General features: G+C 38.2%; 1 protein-coding gene across 2 annotated transcripts; it reads left to right on the top strand.

Annotated features, from left to right (window-relative positions):
* Nucleotides 1-19: 19 nt before the first annotated feature.
* LOC21386849 (E3 ubiquitin-protein ligase listerin) lies at nucleotides 20-22,315 on the top strand. 2 transcript variants are annotated; one of them, XM_024164447.1, is made up of 17 exons: nucleotides 20-229; nucleotides 378-492; nucleotides 708-770; nucleotides 1,063-1,140; nucleotides 1,486-1,601; nucleotides 2,224-2,326; nucleotides 13,395-13,547; nucleotides 14,145-14,264; nucleotides 14,457-14,803; nucleotides 14,960-15,452; nucleotides 15,835-16,361; nucleotides 16,467-17,196; nucleotides 17,806-18,478; nucleotides 18,775-19,811; nucleotides 19,932-20,390; nucleotides 20,713-20,943; nucleotides 21,276-22,315. In XM_024164447.1, the coding sequence occupies exons 1-17, from the start codon at nucleotides 174-176 to the stop codon at nucleotides 21,501-21,503; spliced, it is 5,529 nt and encodes a 1,842-aa protein (XP_024020215.1). In that variant the 5' UTR covers nucleotides 20-173; the 3' UTR covers nucleotides 21,504-22,315. The 2 variants fall into 2 exon arrangements, with proteins under 2 accessions (XP_024020215.1, XP_024020214.1); XM_024164446.1 differs by having other exon boundaries at nucleotides 1,486-1,577; nucleotides 14,145-14,803.
* Nucleotides 22,316-22,380: the final 65 nt, after the last annotated feature.

The raw sequence follows: 22,380 nt of genomic DNA, 5'->3' as shown, positions 1-22,380 counted from the left end.
GCACCAGATCACAGTCCTTCTTCCCCGATCACCACTTCAACTGACTCAAACGACGGCTTCGTAGCACAGAAAGAGAAAAAAAGGGGTTCCAATTCTCAGACCAACCATAAGCTCATCTTCTCTCTCTCTAGCTCTACCTCCTTCTGAACCAGTAAACGGTGTCGTTTCTGATAATGGGCAGGCAGAAAGGAGAAGGAGCTAGGAGTAAGGCTCACCCTTCAAGCAGCAGGTAAATTTTTCTTTTCCTATCTTCTTTTCAATGTTCTTGATTTTCAGTTTTCTATAATATATGTATATATATGTGAGTGCGTATATATTCAAGAATTGGAATTGTTTTATGTACATAAATTCTTTTTATGTGCTTGATTTTCGTACAGTTTGGCGGCCGCGCTTTTGCCGTCGGGTTCTGCTGCGACGGTGGGATTCGGCGGATACGTCGGCAGCTCTCGTCTCGACTCTTCCCTCTCCGGCGACGATACGGCGCCGTTTTTGGTTAGGCCTCCAGCTCTTCATTTTTTTCTTTAATGCAAGGTTTTGAATTTTGGTTCGAATAACACCAAAAGCATCGGAAAATCGCACGAAACGATGCTTTTTTTTTTTCTTTTCAATCAAATTCGAAGATTATATATTTATATTCATTTTGTTGTAATTCGTAACATGAAATGCGCTTCGTTATGTATAGCAGTCCTGTTATTTGGGTTTTGCAGGAGATAGATAGTGAATTGGCTGTGCATTTAAAGAGGCTTGCGAGGAAGGATCCCACCACCAAGGTGGTTTCTCTTTTATTTTTAATTTTTAATTTGAGGCTATAATTCTTGTAAAATATGACTCTTTAGCGTGTTATTTTCTTAATCTTCAAAAGGTGTCATTATAGGTTGTAAGCTTTTTGCTTATGATGTAGACTCCTGTTTTATTGTATTCTTATTGGGGGCAATGGTGAATTCTGCTTGCCAAAGTCACTTCTTTTATTGCCTGCTTACACGTGCCTTTATTTCCATTTGGTTATCGTTTTTCTTATTCCGGTACCATGGTTTGACTCATTTGATTTCCTCATTTCAACAGCTCAAGGCACTGGCCTCTCTGTCTGCGCGGCTCAAGGAAAAGTCTGGAAAGGACATATTATCCATAATTCCACAATGGGTACGGTTTCTTGTCTCTCGATATGCATGCTAAACATGTACATTCTTACGCATTTTGTTTGTTCTGTAATCCATTTGGCTGAAAAGTGGAGTTGGCTTTTGTTTTCTTTTCCTAAGAGAACACACACACACACACACAAATTTCCAAATGGAAGGCTTATACGATGTTTGAGTGACACCCGCAGAATGAGAGTAAAATGGAACACAGAGGAAAGCCGACCTAAGTCTCGGTTTCTCAGGCCATGAACTCTAAAGACAGTTGTTTAGCTTTTTTATTTTATTCTATTATTTCATAACTGATTGTGATCTCAATTTATTTTAGACTTATGCAGCTTTTTGTTCTTAGGCATTTGAATACAAAAGGCTGTTGATGGACTATAATAGGGAGGTGCGGCGAGCAACTCATGATACAATGACCAATCTTGTTACCGCTGCCGGGTTTGAACTCCTCCCATGCACAGTGTGTGTGTGTGTGTGTATGTAATTACATGAATGTTTTTCTCTTTTTGGGTATTAGGTGCTTCGAAATATTCTTAACTATGTGGAAATGTGGATAAGCTTTTGCTTTGTCTTCATTCATGCTCTAAAATACCATTATGTTTATTTAAGCTTTTGCTTTGGTTGGTTCTGAGTATTGGTTGTGTTCTTTTCTGAGGGATGAACTACTCTCCTGGGAAAAAAAAGGAAAGAAAGAAGAAGAAGATTAATTTTATGTGTTCAATTTTGGAATATTCAAATCAAATTTTGGAATATAGAATAGACATAATTTTATAAAATAGATTCATTCTGAGAATAGTTTCACGATGCTTGTAAGCTATATCGAGACCATTTTGGTGTCTCCCCAATTTTTAATCTCGAATGGATACTTAGTTATATAATTTTGAGTTTTTCCTTTATCTTGGATCTCTTGTATGGAATTCTAAGTCAAAGTATAAACGTTCTGAAAATGATTACATTTTGATTACTAATACAAGCATGGTACATGATGAATACCAGCATCCAGTGCATCTTATTTTACTAGTTGTCCCTGTTACTGCCAAAATTCATTGATATGTTTGTGTATTCTGTTGCATGTTTCTCTCAGGAGAGATATAGCTCCACATCTGAAGTCTTTAATGGGACCGTGGTGGTTTTCACAATTTGATTCAATTTCAGAAGTTTCTCAAGCTGCAAAGCTATCATTTCAGGTTCGGCTTTATGACTATTAGCATTTTATCTTCATATTTTAGATACGTATTTTGGATGCTGCCACAAAATGATAGAATTGCTACTATATACGTAAAGAATATCGGCTCAAAATATAATGTGACACGCCGTAGCAATGTAGCAATTTACATATTCCAGCTTTTGTCTTGTAATTGAAAATTTTCAAATTTAGTTCTTGAACTAGTAAATGGAGGGGAGGAAAAAAAACATTGTTCTCCCTTCCTCCCTCCCTCAGCAATTTTACCTATATTTTGCGGTATGTGTTCATGTTGAAGAAGGAGATATTCGGTATCAAATATATCGAATATTAGGGATAATTAGGCTCATCATAGAAGATTAAGTCAAAGAGCATGATTGAAGAAGATTAGGAAAGTAGCGATTAAGATTGATTTTGTACGGCTATTAACTTTCCATAGTTATTAGTCTTTCCTAGAATAGTTTTCCCTGTAATTAGTATTTAAGTATACATTGTAAACCTACTGATGTTGAATATACACATTATTTTCTTCTCCATATTCGTTTATATGGTATCAGTGAGTTGATCCCTTTAATTCTCTTGAACCCTAGCCGTCCTCTTACAACACTAGAAGTTTTTTGAACCCTAGTCGTCCCAACCATCCTTCCATAATGTCTGAAACTATGTCAGAGTCCACAAACACCTCTGTGAACCAGTCAAAAACCACTGAAACTGATTCGTCCAGGCCACATGTTCTTGCCCATGATTCTCATTCTGTCCAGATCGCTACAATATGATTGAATGGAGAAAATTTCCTGCATTGGTCTCAGTCTGTGCGCATGTACATCCGCGGGAGAGGGAAGATTGGCTACTTGACAGGAGAAAATAAGGAACCTGCCCAGGAAGATCCTTCTCATCCAACTTGGGATGCTGAAAACTCTATGGTGATGACGTGGTTGGTGAATTCCATGGAGGAAGAAATTAGCTCCAACTACATGTGTTACCACACTGCTAAGGAGCTTTGGGACAATATCAATCAAATGTATTTAGACTTGGGAAATCAGTCCCAAGTGTATGAATTAACACTGAAACTTGGAGAAATCCGCCAAGGTGAGGGAAGTGTCACAAAATATTTTAATTCTCTGAAACTGTTGTGGCAGGATCTAGACCTATTCAGTGATTATGAGTAGAAATCTCCTGAGGACTGCAACCATTATAAGAAAACTGTGGAGGATAATCGTATTTTCAAATTCCTTATTGGACTCAATGTTGACTTTGATGAGGTTAGAGGGAGAATAATCGGCAGACAGCCCCTTCCATCCCTTAGAGAAGGTTTTTCTGAGGTTCGTAGAGAGGAAAGTCATAGACTTGTCATGCTTGGTAAGAAAATACCAGGCCATAATGTTGAGAACTCTGCCCTTGCTATTGCCGAGGCACATGCTAGCCATTTCAACCCTCGGAAATCTGAAGAGAAACCTCGTGTGTGGTGTGATCACTGCAACAAGCCACGCCATACGCGTGAAACGTGCTGGAAGCTTCACGAGAAACCAACAAACTGGAAAGGCAAACATGAAGGCATATTCAATTCCTCACCTGCTGCACATGAAGCCGCGGCTGTTCCCTTTAGCAAGGAGTAGGTTGATCACATCCTTAAGTTGCTGAAATCTAACTCAGGATTATCGGGTACTCCTAGTACTTCTCTTGCTCAAACAGGTAGAGAATCGATTGCCTTATCCTGTTTTTCATATTCTACTCCTTGGATAATAGATTCAGGAGCCTCTGACCATATGACAAGCTTTTCCCATTTGTTTCATACTTATACTCCTTGTTCTGGCCATGAAAAAATTCGTATAGCAGATGGATCTTTTTCTCCCATTGCCGGCAAAGGTTTGATAAAATTATCTAATACCATATCACTCAAATCTGTTCTCCATGTACCTAAACTTGCATGTAACCTTCTATCAATGAGCAAATTGTCTTAGGATTCTAATTGTCATATCTCCTTTTTTGAATCTCATTGTGTGTTCTAGGAGAGGAACTCGGGGAAGATGATTGGCAGTGCTAAGGTGATAGATGGCCTTTACTATTTAGAAGATGGAAACTCCAAGAATAAAAAAGCTCAAGGCTTAAGTAGTATTAGTTCTATTCCTATTAAGGATCAAATAATGCTTTGGCACTATAGACTAGGACATCCTAGTTTTCCCTATCTAAAAACATTATTTCCTATGTTATTTCGTGGTGTGGATTATTCAAAACTTTATTGTGAGAATTGCATCTTATCAAAAAGTCAGAGAACTGCTTTTTCTTCAAAAGCTTATCAATCTTCAAAACCATTCTATTTAATTCACAGTGATGTTTGGGGTCCTTCAAGGATTAAAACTCTTTCCGGTAGAAAATGGTTTGTAACTTTTATTGATGATCGTACTCGTTTATGTTGGATCTATTTAATGGGTGAAAAATCTAAGGTTGAGAATTTGTTCAAAAATTTTTATACAATGGTTGAAACTCAATTTCAAACTAAAATAGGAATTTTGCACACTGATAATGGCACCGAATATTTTAATGAAATCCTTGGAAGTTTTTTAAGAGAAAAAGGGATTCATCACCAATCCACTTGTGTTGACACACCTCAGCAAAATGGTATTGCTGAGCGAAAAAATAAACATTTACATGAAGTCTCTCGTGCCATTATGTTTTCAAAGAATATTCCTAAATATCTTTGGGGTGATGCAGTTTTAACAGCAGCTTATCAAATTAACAAGATGCCTACTCGAGTTTTAAACTATAGTACTCCTCTTGAAAGTCTGAAATTTTTTTTTCCTCTATTCGTATTCAGTCGGATCTGCCCCTTAAAATTTTTGGCTGTACCGCTTATGTTCATTTACCTAGTAAGGGGCAGTCTAAACTTGATCCAAGGGCTGAAAATGCGTATTTATAGGCTATGCTCCAAATAAAAGGGCGTATAAATGTTTTAATCCCATAACTCGGAAAATATTTGTTACTATGGATGTTTCCTTTCTTGAACATCAACCTTACTTTCAACAAAAATTTCCTTCAGGGGGAGAAAATATTGAAGAAGAAAATTTATGGGATGTTATTCCTACTTCTACTTCGTTACCTAAAATTGTGGATACACCACCTAATGATAAGGATATTGTTCTTCCAACTATTCATGATAATAATGCTCCTAAATCTATTTTGCCAAGCCTTGTTGATACTTCGACAGGGGGAGAAATACTACCAACTCTTCTTGAGAAGAGTAACTAAGAGCTTCAGGCTTACTCAAGGAGGAAGAATCGGAAAAACAGTAAAGAGCCTACTATTCCTGAACGCAGGTTAATTAAACTGCCTTGTTTTATTAATTGAATGAAAGTACACTTAAATAGACTATGATTTGAATACCGAGTCTATTATCTTCTCCTAGATTTATGGTAGAAAGATTTCTACTAGCTAATCTACTCTATTTGAATTTAAATCCTAACTGATAACCCCTAATCCATATAACCGGAAATAATAAACTAAATAAAAGACTATTTGACTTATTCAAACTCTCTAAAAAAGATCTTATCTGCTAACACTCCCCCTCAGGCTTGGCTGTAGATATCAATGAGCCTAAGCTTGCCTACAAAGTACTCGAACGTTGGTCCAAGAAGTCCTTTGGTGAGTATATCCGCAACTTGTTGTCCTGTAGGAATGTACTCAATGCTGATAATTTCCTTCTCTAGCTTTTCAGTAATAAAGTGTCTATCCACCTCCACGTGTTTAGTTCTATCATGATGGACTGGGTTGTGTGCTATGCTAATAGTAGCCTTGTTATCACAGTAGAGCTGCATAGGGAACTCACAATTGATCTTCAACTCTTCTAGCAATCGTTTCAACCAAATTGCTTCACAGATACCATGAGCCATGGCTCTGTATTCAGCTTCAGCACTGCTTCTTGCTACTACGGACTGTTTTTTATTGCGCCAAGTCACCAAATTCCCCCAGAGGCGTGTGCAATATCCAGATGTTGATTTCCTATCTTCGATAGATCCAGCCCAATCTGCATCAGTGAAGATTTCCACCCTTCTGTTTTCTTCTTTTCCAAAAAATAATCCTCTTTCCGGAGTCTTTTTGAGGTATCGTAATATTCGATAAATAGCTTCGAAGTGTCCTTGGCACGGTGAATGCATTTGTTGGCTTACCACGCTAACTGCAAAGGCGATGTCTGGTCGTGTATGCGAGAGGTATATTAGTTTTCCCACTAACCGTTGATATCTTTCTCTATCAGTCATCTCTCCATCAATTGCTTTTGCCTTGCCTCCTTCAATTGGACACCCCAGCATACCCGTTTCTTGCAATAGGTCTAGTGTATACTTTGTGATATGGAGATCCCACTTTTGCTTCTTGCGACTTCCATTCCCAAGAAATATCTCAGTGTCCCGAGATCTTTAACTTCAAACTCCATAGCCATCAACCTTTTAATTTTCTCCATTTCTTCAAAGTTGTCCCCAGTAAGTATTATATCATCTACGTATACTATTAGGACCGTGATTTTTCCATCTGATGAGTGCTTCACAAACAACGTGTAATCAGTTTGTCCTTGTGAGTATCCATGGCCTTTAATCACCTTTGAAAATCTGTCGAACCATACGCGCGGAGATTGTTTTAGTCCATATAGCGATTTTTTCAGCTTGCACACCATCTTGTTTCTCTTACCCTCTTCAAACCCGGGTGGTAGGCTCATATATACTTCTACCTCCAATTCACCATTTAAGAAAGCATTCTTCACGTCGAGTTGAAATAGAGGCCAATCCAGATTTGACGCTAGTGATAAGAGGACTCTTATTGTGTTAAACTTTGCAACTGGAGCAAATGTCTCAGTGTAATCGATTCCATAGGTTTGTGTGAAACCTTTTGCAACAAGCCGTGCTTTGTACCTTTCAATTGATCCATCCTGCTTGAATTTGACAGTGAATACCCATTTGCATCCGACCACACTCTTGCCTTGTGGTAGTTCAACCACACTCCATGTGTTATTTTTCTCGAGCGCTTGCATTTCTTCAAGTACTGCATTTTTCCATTCAGGAACAACTAGAGCTTCTTCTATTGACCTGGGAATATTGACACTAGACAGCTTTGTGGTGAAGGCACGAAAAAATGGAGATAGATTATCATATGACACAAATTTGGATATGGGATGTTGTGTACACGATCTAACACCTTTCCTATGGGCAATTGGTATATCTAGTGTTTCACAAGTGTCTTTAGAATTACCTGGAGCTGAGGAAGTAGTTCCTAGCACTGGCTCGGATTCTGGACAGTGCATGGTGTTCATGAGGGGCTTGTTTCCTTGAGAATGTTTTTTCCGAGAGTAAACACGCAGCACTTGTTGATTTAGCACACTGAGGTCTCTTCCTGTTCCTGTTTCACGAACCGGTACTTGTGTTTGCTGTGGCATATTTTCAGGTGGTGGTATGATGTTGGAAGAGGTGAGCTCGGATGTGGTAGGTGTAGTTGCTATTTCAGTCTCGGGCAATGAGTTCACAGGCATAGGTGGAGTTTCGGATATAGGTAGGGCAATGGTGTCCCAATCCCACACATGAGCTTCTTGATCATGATTCTCCCCCTGAAGCGAAGTGGGGGAAATACTATGGCATGTCTTCAAAGAATGTGACATCACGGGAGATAAACATCTTCTTTTGCTTAGGGCAGTAACACCGGTACCCTTTTTGGGTAGGAGAATAGCCAAGAAAGATAGTCTTTATTGCTCGAGGGTCAAGTTTGGTTCGGTGTTGGGGATGAATATGGATAAAGGTAGTGCAGCCAAACGTCTTGAGCGGAAGGTTATTTATGGTTTTAAGGTGTGGATAGGTCTTTGTGAGTTGGGATAATGGGGAATGGAATTTTAAGGCGCGGCTAGGTAGGCGATTTATGAGAAACGCAACTGTTAAAATGGCATCTCCCCATAGCTATTTGGGAACATTCATTGTAAACATGAGTGCACGAGCTACTTCCAATAAGTGTCTGTTTTTCCTTTCCAAGACTTCGTTTTGCCGCGGGGTATCAACACATGAACTTTGATGAATGATCCCTTGTTGTAGCAAGTACTCCCCCAAGATAGACTGAAAGTATTCTCTCCCGTTGTCTGTTCTCAAGACACAAACTTTTTTCTGAAACTGGGTATGAATCATGTTATTGAAATTTTGGAACACTTGGCAGGTGTCTGATTTTTCTCAAAGAAGGTATACCCAAGTTGTTCGTGTGTGATCATCAATAAATGTCACAAACCATCTTTTTCCATTTGTTGTGGTAATTCTTGATGGTCCCCAGATATCACTATGAATTAAAGCAAATGGGCTAGAGGGCATATAAGGTTTAAGAGAAAATGGTACCCGAGTGTGTTTTGCATATTGGCAAATGTCACAATGAAAAGAAATAGTACTTTTATTCTTGAATAAGGGTGGTAACAAATGTTTTAAATATAAAAAATTAGGGTGGCCAAGTCTATGATGCCACAACATTATTTCCCTATTACTAGAAACATAAACTGATGAAACTCTAGATGCAAATGCTTGTTGACTCTCATTCTCTATGTCCTCGAGGTAGTAAAGTCCTTATGAACTCTAGCACTGCCAATCGTCCTCCCCGATAATAGGTCCTGAAAATAACATGTAGAATGGTGAAAAATGGCAGCACAGTTATTATCGCGAGTGAGTTTACTTATGGATAACAAATTGCATCTTAAGGTAGGAACATGAAGGACCAACTCAAGTGTTAAGTATTTGGATACTTTGATTGAACCTATTCTAGCAACAGAAGATAAGGATCCATATGCAATTTTCACTTTAGCAAGACTATGACTAGGGGTATAAGAGAGAAAAAAATCAGAAACACCTGTCATATGGTCGGAGGCACCAGAATCAATGATCCATGGTTCCTTAGAGTGAAGGGTAGACTTTAAAGATGAGTGAAAGTTACCAATCTGGGCTATAGAACAGGATCCAAGATTTGTAGTTGACGAGGATGAGGCAGGTGACTGGTTGAGAAGGTGATAGAGTTGCTCAATCTGTTCTTTGCTAAACGGAAACGATTTCTGGTTTTCTGTTGTTGCTCCTTTGTCTTAGTTTGATTGAGTTTGAAGTGCTCGTCCTTCATTCTGTCTTCGGGGAACCCAATTTGCGGGTTTACCATGAATTTTTCAGCATATGTCACGAGTATGTCTTTGTTGATTACAATGGTCACACCACATTTGTTCTCCACGCCGTGGGGTTCTAGACTCACTGTTGTTCCTTACTGGTTGTGCAGTATTTCTGATTGCCAGAGCCGAGCCTTCTGTTGATGCTACACCGGATGTTTCTTCCTCTGACAACATAACTTTCCAGCGATTTTCTTCTCTACAAACCTCGGCAAAGGCTTCTTCGGTTGTTGGGAATGGTACTCTGCTTAAAACACGGCTCCTGACTTCATCAAGATCCCGATTCAATCCAGCAAGAAATTCGAATACCCATTCTTTTTCAAGGGTCTGTCTCTACTTCACATTGCACGTTGGGTAAACCGAATCTTCTTCAAGGAAAAGGTCCAGTTCCTGCCAATTGTCTTGCAAATCGGTGAAATACTGGGTAACCGATTTGGTTCCCTGTTTCATCTCCTTCAGTTTCGTGCGAATTTCGAAAACTTGTAAGGCGTTGCCGAGATCGGAATATGTTCTGTTTGCAGTATCCCATACGTCTTTAGCAGTAGGAAGAAAGAGATATCGGCGGCTGATCATGGGCTCCACCAGTGATGTATTCGAATTTTCCCCTGCCACAGATCACAATCTTTACTGATTGAGACCATTGAAGATAATTTTTTCCATTGAGTTTGTGAGCCGTAATTTGGAGCGAGTTATTGTCTCCACCTTGAAACGCCGTGACGGACTGATCGGCGTGAGTTTTGTTGGAGTTTTCTGATTTGGAATCATCCCCACGTGAAGATCCCATCATGGCTGCTTTTGCCATTGAAATATTCAGAGTTCAAGGCTCTGATACCATGAACGCAAGTTAATTAAACTACCTTGTTTTATTAATTGAATGAAAGCACACTTAAATAGACTATGGTTAGAATACCGAGTCTATTATCTTCTCCTAGATTTATGGCAGAAAGATTTCTACTAGCTAATCTACTCTATTTGAATTTAAATCCTAACTGATAACTCCTAATCCATATAACCGGAAATAATAAACTAAATAAAAGACTATTTGACTTATTCAAACTCTCTAAAAAAACACTTATCTGCTAACAATTCCCTTAGTGCAAGCTCAACTGAGGCTCCGAGTAACGAACCTATAAACACTCTAGGTACTCTAGACACCTTTTTACATAATAATACTTCCTTAGAATCAACTAATGTGACTATACCTAATGAGTCTCCCATACAAGAACCTTATAATCTTGATATTCCTATAGCCTTTAGAAGAGGAAAACGTTCTTGCACTAATTACCTAGTAGCCAAATATTTGTCCTATGACAGACTTTCTCCTAAACATAAGGCCTATACATCTAGAATCTCTGACTTGTTTGTCCCGAGAAACATCCATGTAGCACTTGATAATTCCGATTGGAAATCAGCAGTGATGGAGAGATGAATACTCTGAAGAAAAGTGGAACTCGGGTGATTGAGGATTTACCAAGAGGCAAAAAAACAGTCGGTTGCAAATGGGTATTTACTGTAAAATGCAAGGCCGATGGAAGTGTAGAGAGATACAAGGCGAGACTTATGGCTAAAGGGTTCACTCAAACTTATGGTCTTGACTACCAAGAAACTTTTGCCCCTGTAGCCAAGATTAATTCTATCCGTGTGTTGTTGTCTCTTGCAGTGAATTCCAACTGGCCGTTATACCAGTTAGACGTGAAGAATGCCTTTCTTAATGGCAATTTGGAAGAAGAGGTGTTTATGAGTCTACCTCCTGGATTTGAAAAGTTTTTTAGCCAAGACAAAGTCTGCAGACTCAAGAAGTCCTTATATGGTCTTAAACAGTCTCCAAGGGCGTGGTTTGAACGCTTTGGAAAGGCTGTAAAAAACCATCGGTCACCAAAGCCAAGCAGACCATACCATGTTCTACAAACACTCAGAAGGGGAAAAAATTGCAATTCTAATTGTTTATGTAGATGACATAATTTTAACAGGTGATGACTTTGAAGAAATGACCAGGCTAAAGAAAAAACTGGCAGATGACCAGGCTAAAGAAAAAACTGGCAGAAGACTTCGAGATCAAAGACATGGGGACACTAAAATACTTTCTTAGTATGGAATTTGCAAGATCGAAAGCAAGATTTGTTGTAAATCAAAGAAAGTATATTCTTGATATACTCGGTGAAACATGCTTTCTAGGATGCAAAACTGCCGAAACTCCAATTGAAGCCAACTTGAAACTTACTCCAGCAAAACCAGAAGATGTGATTGATAGAGAGAAATTTCAGCGATTGGTAGGTAAATTAATCTACTTGTCACATACTCGTCTTGACATAGCCTTCGCCGTAAGCGTGGTGAGTCAATTCATGCATTCACCGGGACAAGAGCATTTTGATGCAGCCTACATGATTTTGAGGTATTTAAAAGGAACTCTTGGTAGAGGACTAATGTTCAAAAAGAGTGATAATCTACAAGTCGAAGTCTATACAGATGCGGATTGGGCAGGAAGCACGACTGATAGATGATCAAAAGGCTATCAGAAGTAGCGCTAAGGCTGAATTCAGATTTCTAGCACACGGGATTTGTGAGGTAATATGGATCAAAAGGCTATTTAAGGATTTGAACATCTCGGTTCCACTTCCCATAAAGGTGTATTGTGACAACAAGGCTGCTAGTTCAATAGCTCACAATCCAGTTCTACATGATAGAACAAAGCACATTGAAGTTGACAAGCATTTCATCAAAGAAAACATTGAGAGTGGCCTAATCTGCGTTTCATATGTACCAACCATTCAACATACAGCTGATATACTTACTAAAGGACTACAGAAGAGATAGTTCGAAGTCCTAGTAAGCAAGCTACCTATGGAGGACATCTACAAGCCAGCTTGAGGGGGAGTGTTGAAGGAGATATTCGGTATCAATTATACTGAATATTAGGAATAATTAGGCTGATCATAGAAGATTAAGTCAAAGAGTATGATTGAAGAAGATTAGGAAAGTAGCGATTAGAATTGATTTGTACAGCTATTAACTTTCCATAGTTATTAGTCTTTCCTAGAATAGTTTTCCCTGTAATTAATATTTAAGTATACATTGCAAACCTACCGATGTTGAATATACATATTATTTTCTTCTCCATATTCGTTTATAGTTCATATGTGCAAACGCATTTGCAAACTCATTAAGAAGGTGCCTGTATTAACTATAAAAAAAAATCCCCTTAAAGAAGGTTACATTTAGACATTTCTGTATATACTATGAGTTCCTAACAAATTTATAATGGAAATGCCCTTCCATTTAGCTTGGTGTTGTCACTCACTCTCTCTCACACACACACACACATTAATGTAGGACTGGGCAGAAATTAGGGAACAGGGGAGACTTTAGATAGAATAAGAGAATGAAGAGGGGAAATAGAATCAAGATAGATAAAAAGAATTACGAGGGAGATAGAAAATAGGAGAACAAGAACTAAAGAGGAGTAAACTGAAATATCAGTATTCATTAATCATCAAAAGCTTGAATGAAATTACAATCACTAATGTATTTATAGACATTTAAAGACAAACTTATTCAAAATAATCCTATGGGATAAACATTATCCTAATTTAAAATTAAAAATAAACATAAAATATATCCTAAAAGATAAATATTAATTTTAAAAATAAAGATAAAATATATCCTAAAAGATAAATATATTATTTAGATTAAAAATCCTAATCTAGTTCGTCCTCTCTCTCTCTCTGTCTCTGTCTCTGTCTCTGTCTCTGTCTCTGTCTCTGTGTGTGTGTCTGTGTCTGTGTCTGTGTCTGTGTGTGTGCGGGTGGTCCCACTAACTAAAAATTCTGTAGCTTGTCCACCCGGTTGTGACTTTAAGTAATAAACTTATGTTCAAAAAATTTTTGAGTATGAACCTCAATTCGGATGTTGACAACAGGCAGCTTTCACAGCTCAAGAAAAGCGACTAGATGCTTTAATTCTATGCACAACAGAAATTCTTATGTATTTGGAAGAAAATTTGAAGCTCACACCAAAAGATATGACTGATAAAGCAGCTGCTTTGGATGAATTACAAGAGATGCATAATCAGGTATACACTCTGGAGTTACTGTTGTTTGTGTCTTACCTACTGACCCTTGTTTAGTTAAAGGAGTTCCCTTTGGTATATGTACTGTGGTACAGGTTTCATATTAAAGATAACTATAAGAAGGTTCATGTTTGTTCTACGTAACTCAACATAGAGTTTTGTTTTTCCTTTTAAAAAGAAAAAATCTAATTTAAAAAAAAATCTAACTTTTGAATTTTTGGTTGTCAAAATGGAACTATATTAATATATTTGTTCGGAATAGTTATAGCATCTTCACTTCGAGTCAAAATGTATACTTCATTTATCCTTACTTTTTAGACTTTCATTTGGTTATTAGCCATATGAAAGCCAACATCTGTTTTCCAAAATGGAATGACATACAGATCATTTAAAGCCAGTATACAAAGATAGTTCCACTAACATTTTAAAATGCAGACAAGCTTTTCATAAATTACTTTATTTGGAATGCCTTGTATTGTGACGACATTTATGATGTCAATGAAGAGATGAGCATAAGGACAAATTAAATTTGGAGAAGTAAACAAGTTAGTAGATGTTCTAATGATGAATCTTTGTTGCGTTTCTTTTATTTTGGTGTAGGTAATATCTTCATCATTGCTGGCGTTAGCCACTCTCCTTGATGTCTTGATTGGTATTCAATTAGAAAGATCAGCCCCTGAGACTGTAACTGCTCAATCAAAGCATGCTTCGAAGGCGAAGGTGGCTGCTATCTCTTCTGCTGAAAAGTTGTTTATGGCTCACAAATTTTTTTCAGATTTCCTAAAATCTCAAAGTGCTGCCATTCGCTCAGCTACATATTCAGTATTAAGGAGTTTCATAAAGAATGTTCCTCATGTTTTTAATGAAGGAAATATGAAAACTATGGCTGGAATAATACTAGGTGCATTTCAGGAGAAGGATCCTGCTTGTCATTCATCAATGTGGGACATGATTTTGCTATTTTCTAAAAGATTTCCCGACAGTTGGACTTCCTTGAATGTCCAGAAAGCTATACTAAACCGCGTTTGGCATTTTCTTAGAAATGGGTGCTTTGGATCCCATCGGGTTTCTTATCCAGCTTTGGTTTTATTCTTGGACTGTGTGCCACCAAAAGCAATAGTGGGGGAGAGGTTTTTCCCTGAATTTTTCCAGAACCTTTGGGCTGGAAGGAGTGTGTCTAATTCCTCAACTGCAGATAGACAAGCATTTTTTGGTGCATTTAAAGAGTGCTTTATTTGGGGATTGCATAATGCATCAAGGTAGGTCCATTGTCTCATGTCGTTTAGATACCTGTGCCTCTGCTGCTTCTCTATCTGCTGAATTTGCATGCTAATGTCTATTGTTAAGTATTTTCCAATAAATTTTTGTATTATATATATATATATATATATTTTTTTTTTCCTCATTTGTGGCAGATATTATGACGAAGTGGATTCGATATATCATTTTCGAGTCACACTCATTGACAACATTCTGGTGAAGATTTTGTGGCACGACTATTTCTCTTTTATTAGCTCAAATAAACAGGAGAGTGTCCCCTCTGAATTATCTGCACGTTCTTCGGGGGACAGAGAATTGCCTTTGAGCAAGAAGACAGAAGAAGCATCAAGAATTAAGTATCCAATAAGCTATCTACAAGACCTGAGGAGCTGCATAATTGATGTTCTTTCGGGCATCTTTTTCCTTGAACACAGTTTGCTCTCTGCCTTTTGTACGGAATTTCATGAAAGTTGCCTGGGTTTATTTCAGCATGCCCCGAACACAGTAACAGCAGCTGAAAGTGTAGAACGGGTCACTCAATTTATCTGGTTACTAGGGCAGCATGCTATGCAGAAAGGTGAAAGTTGGCCTTTGGTTGATCTAGTGGGACCAATGTTGGCCAAGTATTTCCCAGTAATAAGATCACTTGTAAGTAGCTATTCATCAGTTTGCGATGATTTTCTAGTCATCGGATTTATCCTTGTTACATAAAGCTTTCTGTCAACAGAACCAAAATTGAACCATTGTTAAGTTGTTATCATGCATTTGTTTCTGAGAATAACTAAGAAGTTTGCGCCCAGACATCTACGTCTTTCTTTCACTTCAAAGCTGTGATGCCTTTCAACTGACTGAAGGCATAAACAGGATTTGTCTTTGCGTCAATGTATTGTCTGTGTTCTATTCCACTCTTAGTCCCTCTTAACTGTTTCAAGATGGTTACTTGTTCGAAATGTTTTTTCTATCTTATTTTTGTCATTTTTCCTCTTAGGTATTTACATTTTTTATATTTGTTTGGTCTTGTTGACACTAGGACTCACCGGAAAATGTAAAACTTCTATCTACTGCTGTTTCCGTATTTGGACCTCGCGAGATTGTTGGAGAACTTTTTGTTCATAATGAAGAGCATTCCCATACTCCTGATGATAAAGTAGATGGAGAGTTGGTAGTAGATGAATTCATGCAAATATTCAAAACAAATTTTGTTCCCTGGTGTTTGCGCAGTTGTGATCAGTCTACAACTGCCCGCCTTGATCTCTTGCTCACATTGCTTGACAATGAATGTTTCTCTGACCAGTGGCATGCTGTTATTACTTATGCTATTAACCTAGAAGGTTCTGGGACTGCGCCTCAGTCCCTAGAACCAGACCAAATAACCATGTTGGCATTACTTTTAGAGAAAGCAAGAAATGAACTTACAAAAAGGAAGGCAGGTGAAGATTCAACGCACCGGCCAGGTGCAGACCCAGCGCAATGGCACTGTGATCTTCTAGAATCAACTGCACTTGCTCTAGTGCGTTCCCCTCTTTCCGCTGGGAATTCAAATTCTCAGTTTCTGTGGTGCGTGAATAAGAAGGCTTTGACATGATGCTTTTAACTTCTTATTTAAGCAACTTGTTTTGAGAATTCCAAACTGAAACACTTAAATTGTCTTTCTAATTGCAGTGCTGTTCTTGGTGGTTCGACAAAAGGTGATGAAACATCCTTTGTGTCCAGGAATGCATCAATTCTGATTTTTGAGGAAATTTTGAAGAAATTACTTTTGTTTATTCTGGAATCCTCATCTAATTGGGTTAGACATGCATGTTCTATGTTAACTGCTGGGGCAGTCAACTCTCTCTTAGAATCAAAGAGTTCTGTTGACATGGCTGAGGAGGCTGAATTTGCCCTGCAAGTACTTGATGGTAGCGTTTTTTGCTTGAAAGCACTCTGTGAAGAAAGTGACTTAGTTCCAAGTATTTTGGCCGCTGTTTTGGTCCTTGATTGGGAGTATAGGATGGGACGGTCTAGTGACGATCCTTTTGATGATGAAACAACAAGAGCATCTAAGGCCAGACTAGATTTTGGTGAATCTGTTCATGTCTTTTGCTGCAAGCGAAGTAATCAATTCCAGAAATGCCTAAACATACAGAATCTGAAGAGGTTACAAAGTATCTTGGTTCAATGCATTAGATCTGCTCTCTTCACTGAAGACAAACTTAATACGGAGAATATTACTTCCTCATGCTGCATGTGGGTGCTTGAAGTTTTGGATTATTTCTGTCAAGATCAATCTGAAGAGCAAGATCTGTTAAGCCAACTTCTTTACAAGAGTGACATGTGGCCTTTGTGGATTGTTCCAGATTTTAGCATTGCAGAGCGATTAGGTCTCAAAAACGCACCTGTTACTGGTCATGTGAGTGATTCGTAACTTTGAAATATTATGGTATTCTATTGATAATTCTTTTGCTCTCTCTCTCTCTCTCTCTCTCTCTCCGAGGACATAGTATCACGAGCCTATCCTTTATAGAACATGTAAAGTTGTTTAGGAATCTGTCAAGATTTTTTGCCATATGAAGTCATTTGAACTGAGCTTCAGATGCTCCTGCTTGAGTCACAGCTCAGGTTTCAATTCTTAGTTTCTCACCCTGTCGGTGCTTAGGAATAGTTTCAACATTGTTATTGTAATGTTATTGAACTTTGTCTTTCAATAATTTTTCTGAAGCTCTTGTGCACGGCTGATCCCGTATTGAATTTCACATACTTAGATTAAAGCTGTGTAAATTTGATCTGTCAGCTTACTCGAGAAGAGAGATAGTCTAGCAACTACTCATACTAGTTTATTCTGTACACATTCCAAAGAAGAAACACAACTCCTTTTGCATTACACCATATCGATCATCTCCCTGAAGCTATTTGATTTCATGTTAGAGTTTATTCTATACGTAAATAGATCATACATAACAAACTTTGTTAATTATGTGCAATGGATAACATAAAAATTGTGGATATTTGACAAATGCAGGATTCTGGCCATTGCAAGTTTGTTTCCTTCCTTGACAAGCTTATATTAAAACTAGGGATTGATAGGGTTTTTACTAGTCATGTTAAGCATACATCTCTCTCAGAAGAAACAACAGATGAAGAGGTAACTACACGAGCCTGGCTTGCTGCTGAAATATTGTGCACCTGGAAGTGGCCAGGAGGCAATGCTGTAGCTTCTTTCTTACCTTTATTGAGTGCATATGCCAAGAGTAGCAGTTGTCCTTCCAAGGAGAGTTTGTTGGATTCCATCTTCAACATTTTGCTTGATGGTGCTCTTGTGCATGGTGGATGTCGTGGGCAGAGTTTTGTCAGTCCATGGGCTGCGTCAATTACTGAAACGGATATTGAAGAACCATTTCTGAGAGCTCTCATATCTCTCCTTTCGACTTTGTTTATGGAAAAAATATGGGAAAGAAGCAAAGCTGGGACGGTTTTTGAATTGCTTGTAAGTAAGCTTTGTATTGGTGAAGCTGTAAATATGAACTGTTTGAGGATTCTTCCTCGGCTTGTTACCATTCTTGTTCAGCCACTATTTGAAAACGAATCTGTTGAAACTGGTAGAGATGCTGAACATGATATAGAAGATACCATTACTGGGTGGCTGAAAAGAACTCTATCGTTTCCACCTTTGGTCACGTCAGAAACAGGACAAGGTAAATGCTTTATTTATTTATTTTTAAGTCAATAAGGAATCAATTCCCAAACATTTGAATATTGAATTGTGTATATATCAGTGAAAAGGAGGGATGAGGATGGAGATGTAGAGTTTCAATTAATTGAACCTAGATCTAGGACATGCTCCATTTAGGAGCATCAGTTAGCAACAGCCTCCACTGCTTTTGTTCTATTTGCAAAGAGTTATTGATAGTTCTTATGTTCCTCTTTGTTAATTGTATGGTAATTTCTTCTTTTTTAATAGGTGTTTTGTTTTTTTGTTTTTTTTCGGTAGATGTGGAAGAGTGGTTTCAGTTGGTTATATCTTGTTATCCTTTCAATGCCATCAGAGGCATACAAGCACTGAATCTGGGGAGAATTGTTGGCCCTGTGGAGAAGACACTTCTACTTGAGTTGTTCCGCAAACAAAGATGTGGTGTAGGCACATCTACTGTTACTAATCATCCACCAGCTGTCCAGCTACTGCTATCAAAGCTCATAGCTGTTTCAGTTGGTTATTGTTGGAAGGAATTTGACGAGGAAGACTGGGAATATGTATTTTCTCAGTTAAGGCGTTGGATTCAATCAGTGGTTGTTATAATGGAGGAAATTACTGAGAATGTGGATGATACTGTCAATAAGAATGTTACTTCAGATAACATGGATTATAACCTTGAAAAGATTGAGCAAATTGTTTTATTTTCAGACCCTTTTCCTTTTGACATTGCTAAGAATGCCCTTCTGTCATTTTCTATTTGTTGTGGACCTTTTGGGATTAAACAATTAGCAGATGCAGAAAACATAAACCCTTTTGGAACAGAGAGATGGGAACCCATCAAAGACCGAATACTTGAAGGTATTCTACGATTGTTCTTCTGCACAGGCATTGCTGAGGCTATTGCAACTTCCTTTTGTCATGAGGCTGCATCTATCATATCTTCATCTCGATTTGAGCATCTTTATTTCTGGGAATTAGTTGCCTCAAATGTTGTTAACTCCTCAACGAATGCTAGAGATAGAGCAGTGAAGTCGGTAGAATTTTGGGGATTAAGCAAAGGGCCCATTAGCTCTTTGTATGCTATTCTTTTTTCTTCCAAACCAGTTTCTTCATTGCAGTTTGCTGCTTATGTTATTCTTTCAACTGAACCTATTTCAAGTGGGGCTATTGTTGAGGAGGATACTCTCTTGGATGGTAACAATAATGTTGAAGAGGATTCACGCCCTGTTGATTTGTCAACAGAAACAAGTGTCCAGTTAAGAGAAGAAATATGTTTCATTATTGAAAAGTTACCTTTTGAGGTCCTTGAAATGGATTTGATGGCACAACAACGGGTAATATGCTTTATTTGGTTATGCCATTTCTTTGTGGCTTTGAGGTTTCATTATTATACATACTTTTCCTTTCTTGTACGTGTAAAATTTAAGTTTTGATACACCCTTTCGACTTTTCAGGTAAATGTCTTCCTTGCATGGTCTTTGTTGCTTTCGTATTTGGGGTCATTGCCATCATCATCACGTGCAAGGGAGAGACTTGTTCAGTATATACAAGATTCTGTTAGTCCAGTTACATTAGACTGCCTTTTCCAGCATATTCCTGTAGAACTTTGCATGGCACAGAATCTTAAGAAGAAAGATTTAGAGCTTCCTGCAGGGGTTTCAGAGGCTGCAACTGCAGCAACCCATGCCATCACAACTGGTTCGGTGTTACATTCTATAGAAACTTTTTGGCCTGTTGAACCAGTGAAATTGGCTTCACTTGCGGGAGCATTATTTGGCTTAATGCTCCGTGTTCTTCCTGCTTATGTCAGAGAATGGTTCAATAGTTTGCGTGACCGTTCTACATCATCTTTAATTGAATCTTTCACTAGGGCATGGTGCAGCCCTTATCTTATTGCAAATGAGTTGTCGCAGGTGTGTGTGCACTTGGCACTTCTCTCTCTCTCTCTCTTTCTATAAAGATATATGTGTGTGCGCGCGCGTGCGTGTTTTCTTTTTTTGGCATGTCTGTTATGATAATGCTTTCAAATGCATGGATACATCCACACTGATGCCAAATCCCAGGTGATAAACATGCGCAATGCATGCAACACATGCATACAGCTTCAAAATAGTGTGTAAATCGTTCATTGTGATTATTAAATGGTGGTGGGAAATATTCGCTGTGATAACTAATAATAAGAGAACTGTATCAACAAGGGTTGTGATATTCACCTAGTTTCATTTTCAAATGCAGATCAAGAAGAATAAATTCGCTGATGAGAATTTTTCAGTAAGTGTAAGCAAATCGGCAAATGAGGCTGTTGCCACCTATACAAAGGATGAAACAGGGATGGATCTTGTGATTCGTCTTCCTGCATCTTACCCATTACGACCTGTAGACGTTGATTGTACAAGGAACCTAGGGATTAGTGATGTGAAGCAGAGGAAATGGTTGATGTCTATGATGTCTTTTGTACGCAATCAGGTATTTGAATTAACCTTTTTCATGTTTGTACGTGTTGTCATTCTAGTAATGGAAGGCTAATGCCCTGATTTATTAACGATAAACTATAAGGAGAATGATTTGATGAGGATAAAGTTTTGGAAATGGCTATCGAGACTGAATTTGTGCAATTCAATCCAGCAGCAAAACTGCCTGCTAGTAACTACTTTCTGGAAGATTTTAACGGGGAGGGAGATTAAAAGCTACCGTCACTTTCTAATATTTGTGTAGAACAGTACTAAAATGACGTGAACAGGCATAATAAGAGGACTTCTTGATCAAAGTAGATAATTTGCTTTACTTTTGTGATGCAGAATGGAGCTTTAGCAGAAGCTATTGGAATATGGAAGCGCAATTTTGACAAGGAGTTTGAAGGGGTTGAGGAGTGCCCTATATGTTATAGTGTCATCCATACTGCAAACAACAGCCTTCCCCGCCTCGCTTGCAAGACCTGCAAGCACAAGTTCCATTCTGCTTGCCTTTACAAGTGGTTCTCAACTTCTCATAAATCAACTTGCCCATTGTGCCAGTCTCCCTTCTGATTTGGATTGATCTATCAGATGTGGATTTTCCCTTGCAATCCCAGTTGCACCACTATGCAAGGCGGGTCCATGTCATTGAAGTTTAAGAATAAAGAGTAAACATGCAGTGAAAAAGCTGCTTGAATTATTGTGTGGTGTTCGTTAACTTGGTTGAAGAGAAAAAAAGCACGGTGGTGAGAGAAAACCAGGATGAGGTTTATCCCGACTTTAGTATCTCCATGGACAAAATACTCCGGTTTTTTTGCCTCCCCATGGAAGAGGAAAAACTCGTTATTGATTTTCACGTGAGTTCTCACTACCATTGTACTAATACTCGTGATAAACGTAGCAAAATTTTGTTCTGCTCATTGCTGTATCGGTCACCGGATCACAATCCGTACTAAGATGACTGGAATCATCAGTATAGAATTTGGATCCTCATCTTTTTTGTAAGTGCATAGTTTTTTGGTTTGGAAATTCTGCTGCATATGAATCCTACTTTTCACTTTTGGCTCATTTTCGATTAACCAGCAATCTCGAGCGGGCTAAAAGTTTTAGCAATTTTGGATATGAATTACCCCCTTTCAGTTGGATTAAAACCATAAATAAGCACCGAGAGTTCTTTCTTCATACTCGGCAACCTGTTTTCGTTGGATGTTTCCCTCTTCAATCATCAGAATTTGACACCGGCTAGTTTTACATTTGACAAACAGTCTTCGTGACCACAGCGCTTCTTTGTTTCTCTTTTTTTTTTTTTTTTCTTTCCATATTTCAATTTATTGTGACAATGATTACATGTATAGACAACGACCGCAATACATGAATTTTGGATAGAGAACTCTTAAAAATATCCGCTTTTGTGAGTGAACAAGAATGTTTGTGTTCAATAACATCATGA

This window comes from Morus notabilis, unplaced genomic scaffold, assembly GCF_000414095.1.
Source record: "Morus notabilis unplaced genomic scaffold, ASM41409v2 Scaffold859, whole genome shotgun sequence".
Lineage (NCBI taxonomy): Eukaryota > Viridiplantae > Streptophyta > Magnoliopsida > Rosales > Moraceae > Morus > Morus notabilis.
Note: the sequence above shows the minus strand (reverse complement) of the source record. Positions and strands in the feature narration are given on the sequence as shown.

What these genes read in the sequence shown, in the direction of transcription:
- LOC21386849 (XM_024164446.1), top strand. Translation starts at nt 174, where the DNA reads ATGGGCAGGCAGAAAGGAGAAGGAGCTAGGAGTAAGGCTCACCCTTCA. An exon ending in AATCTTGTTACCGCTGCCGG is followed by an intron (nt 1,578 to 2,223) that starts GTTTGAACTCCT and finishes TGTTTCTCTCAG; the next exon opens with GAGAGATATAGCTCCACATC. An exon ending in TGTCTTTTGTACGCAATCAG is followed by an intron (nt 20,944 to 21,275) that starts GTATTTGAATTA and finishes TTTGTGATGCAG; the next exon opens with AATGGAGCTTTAGCAGAAGC.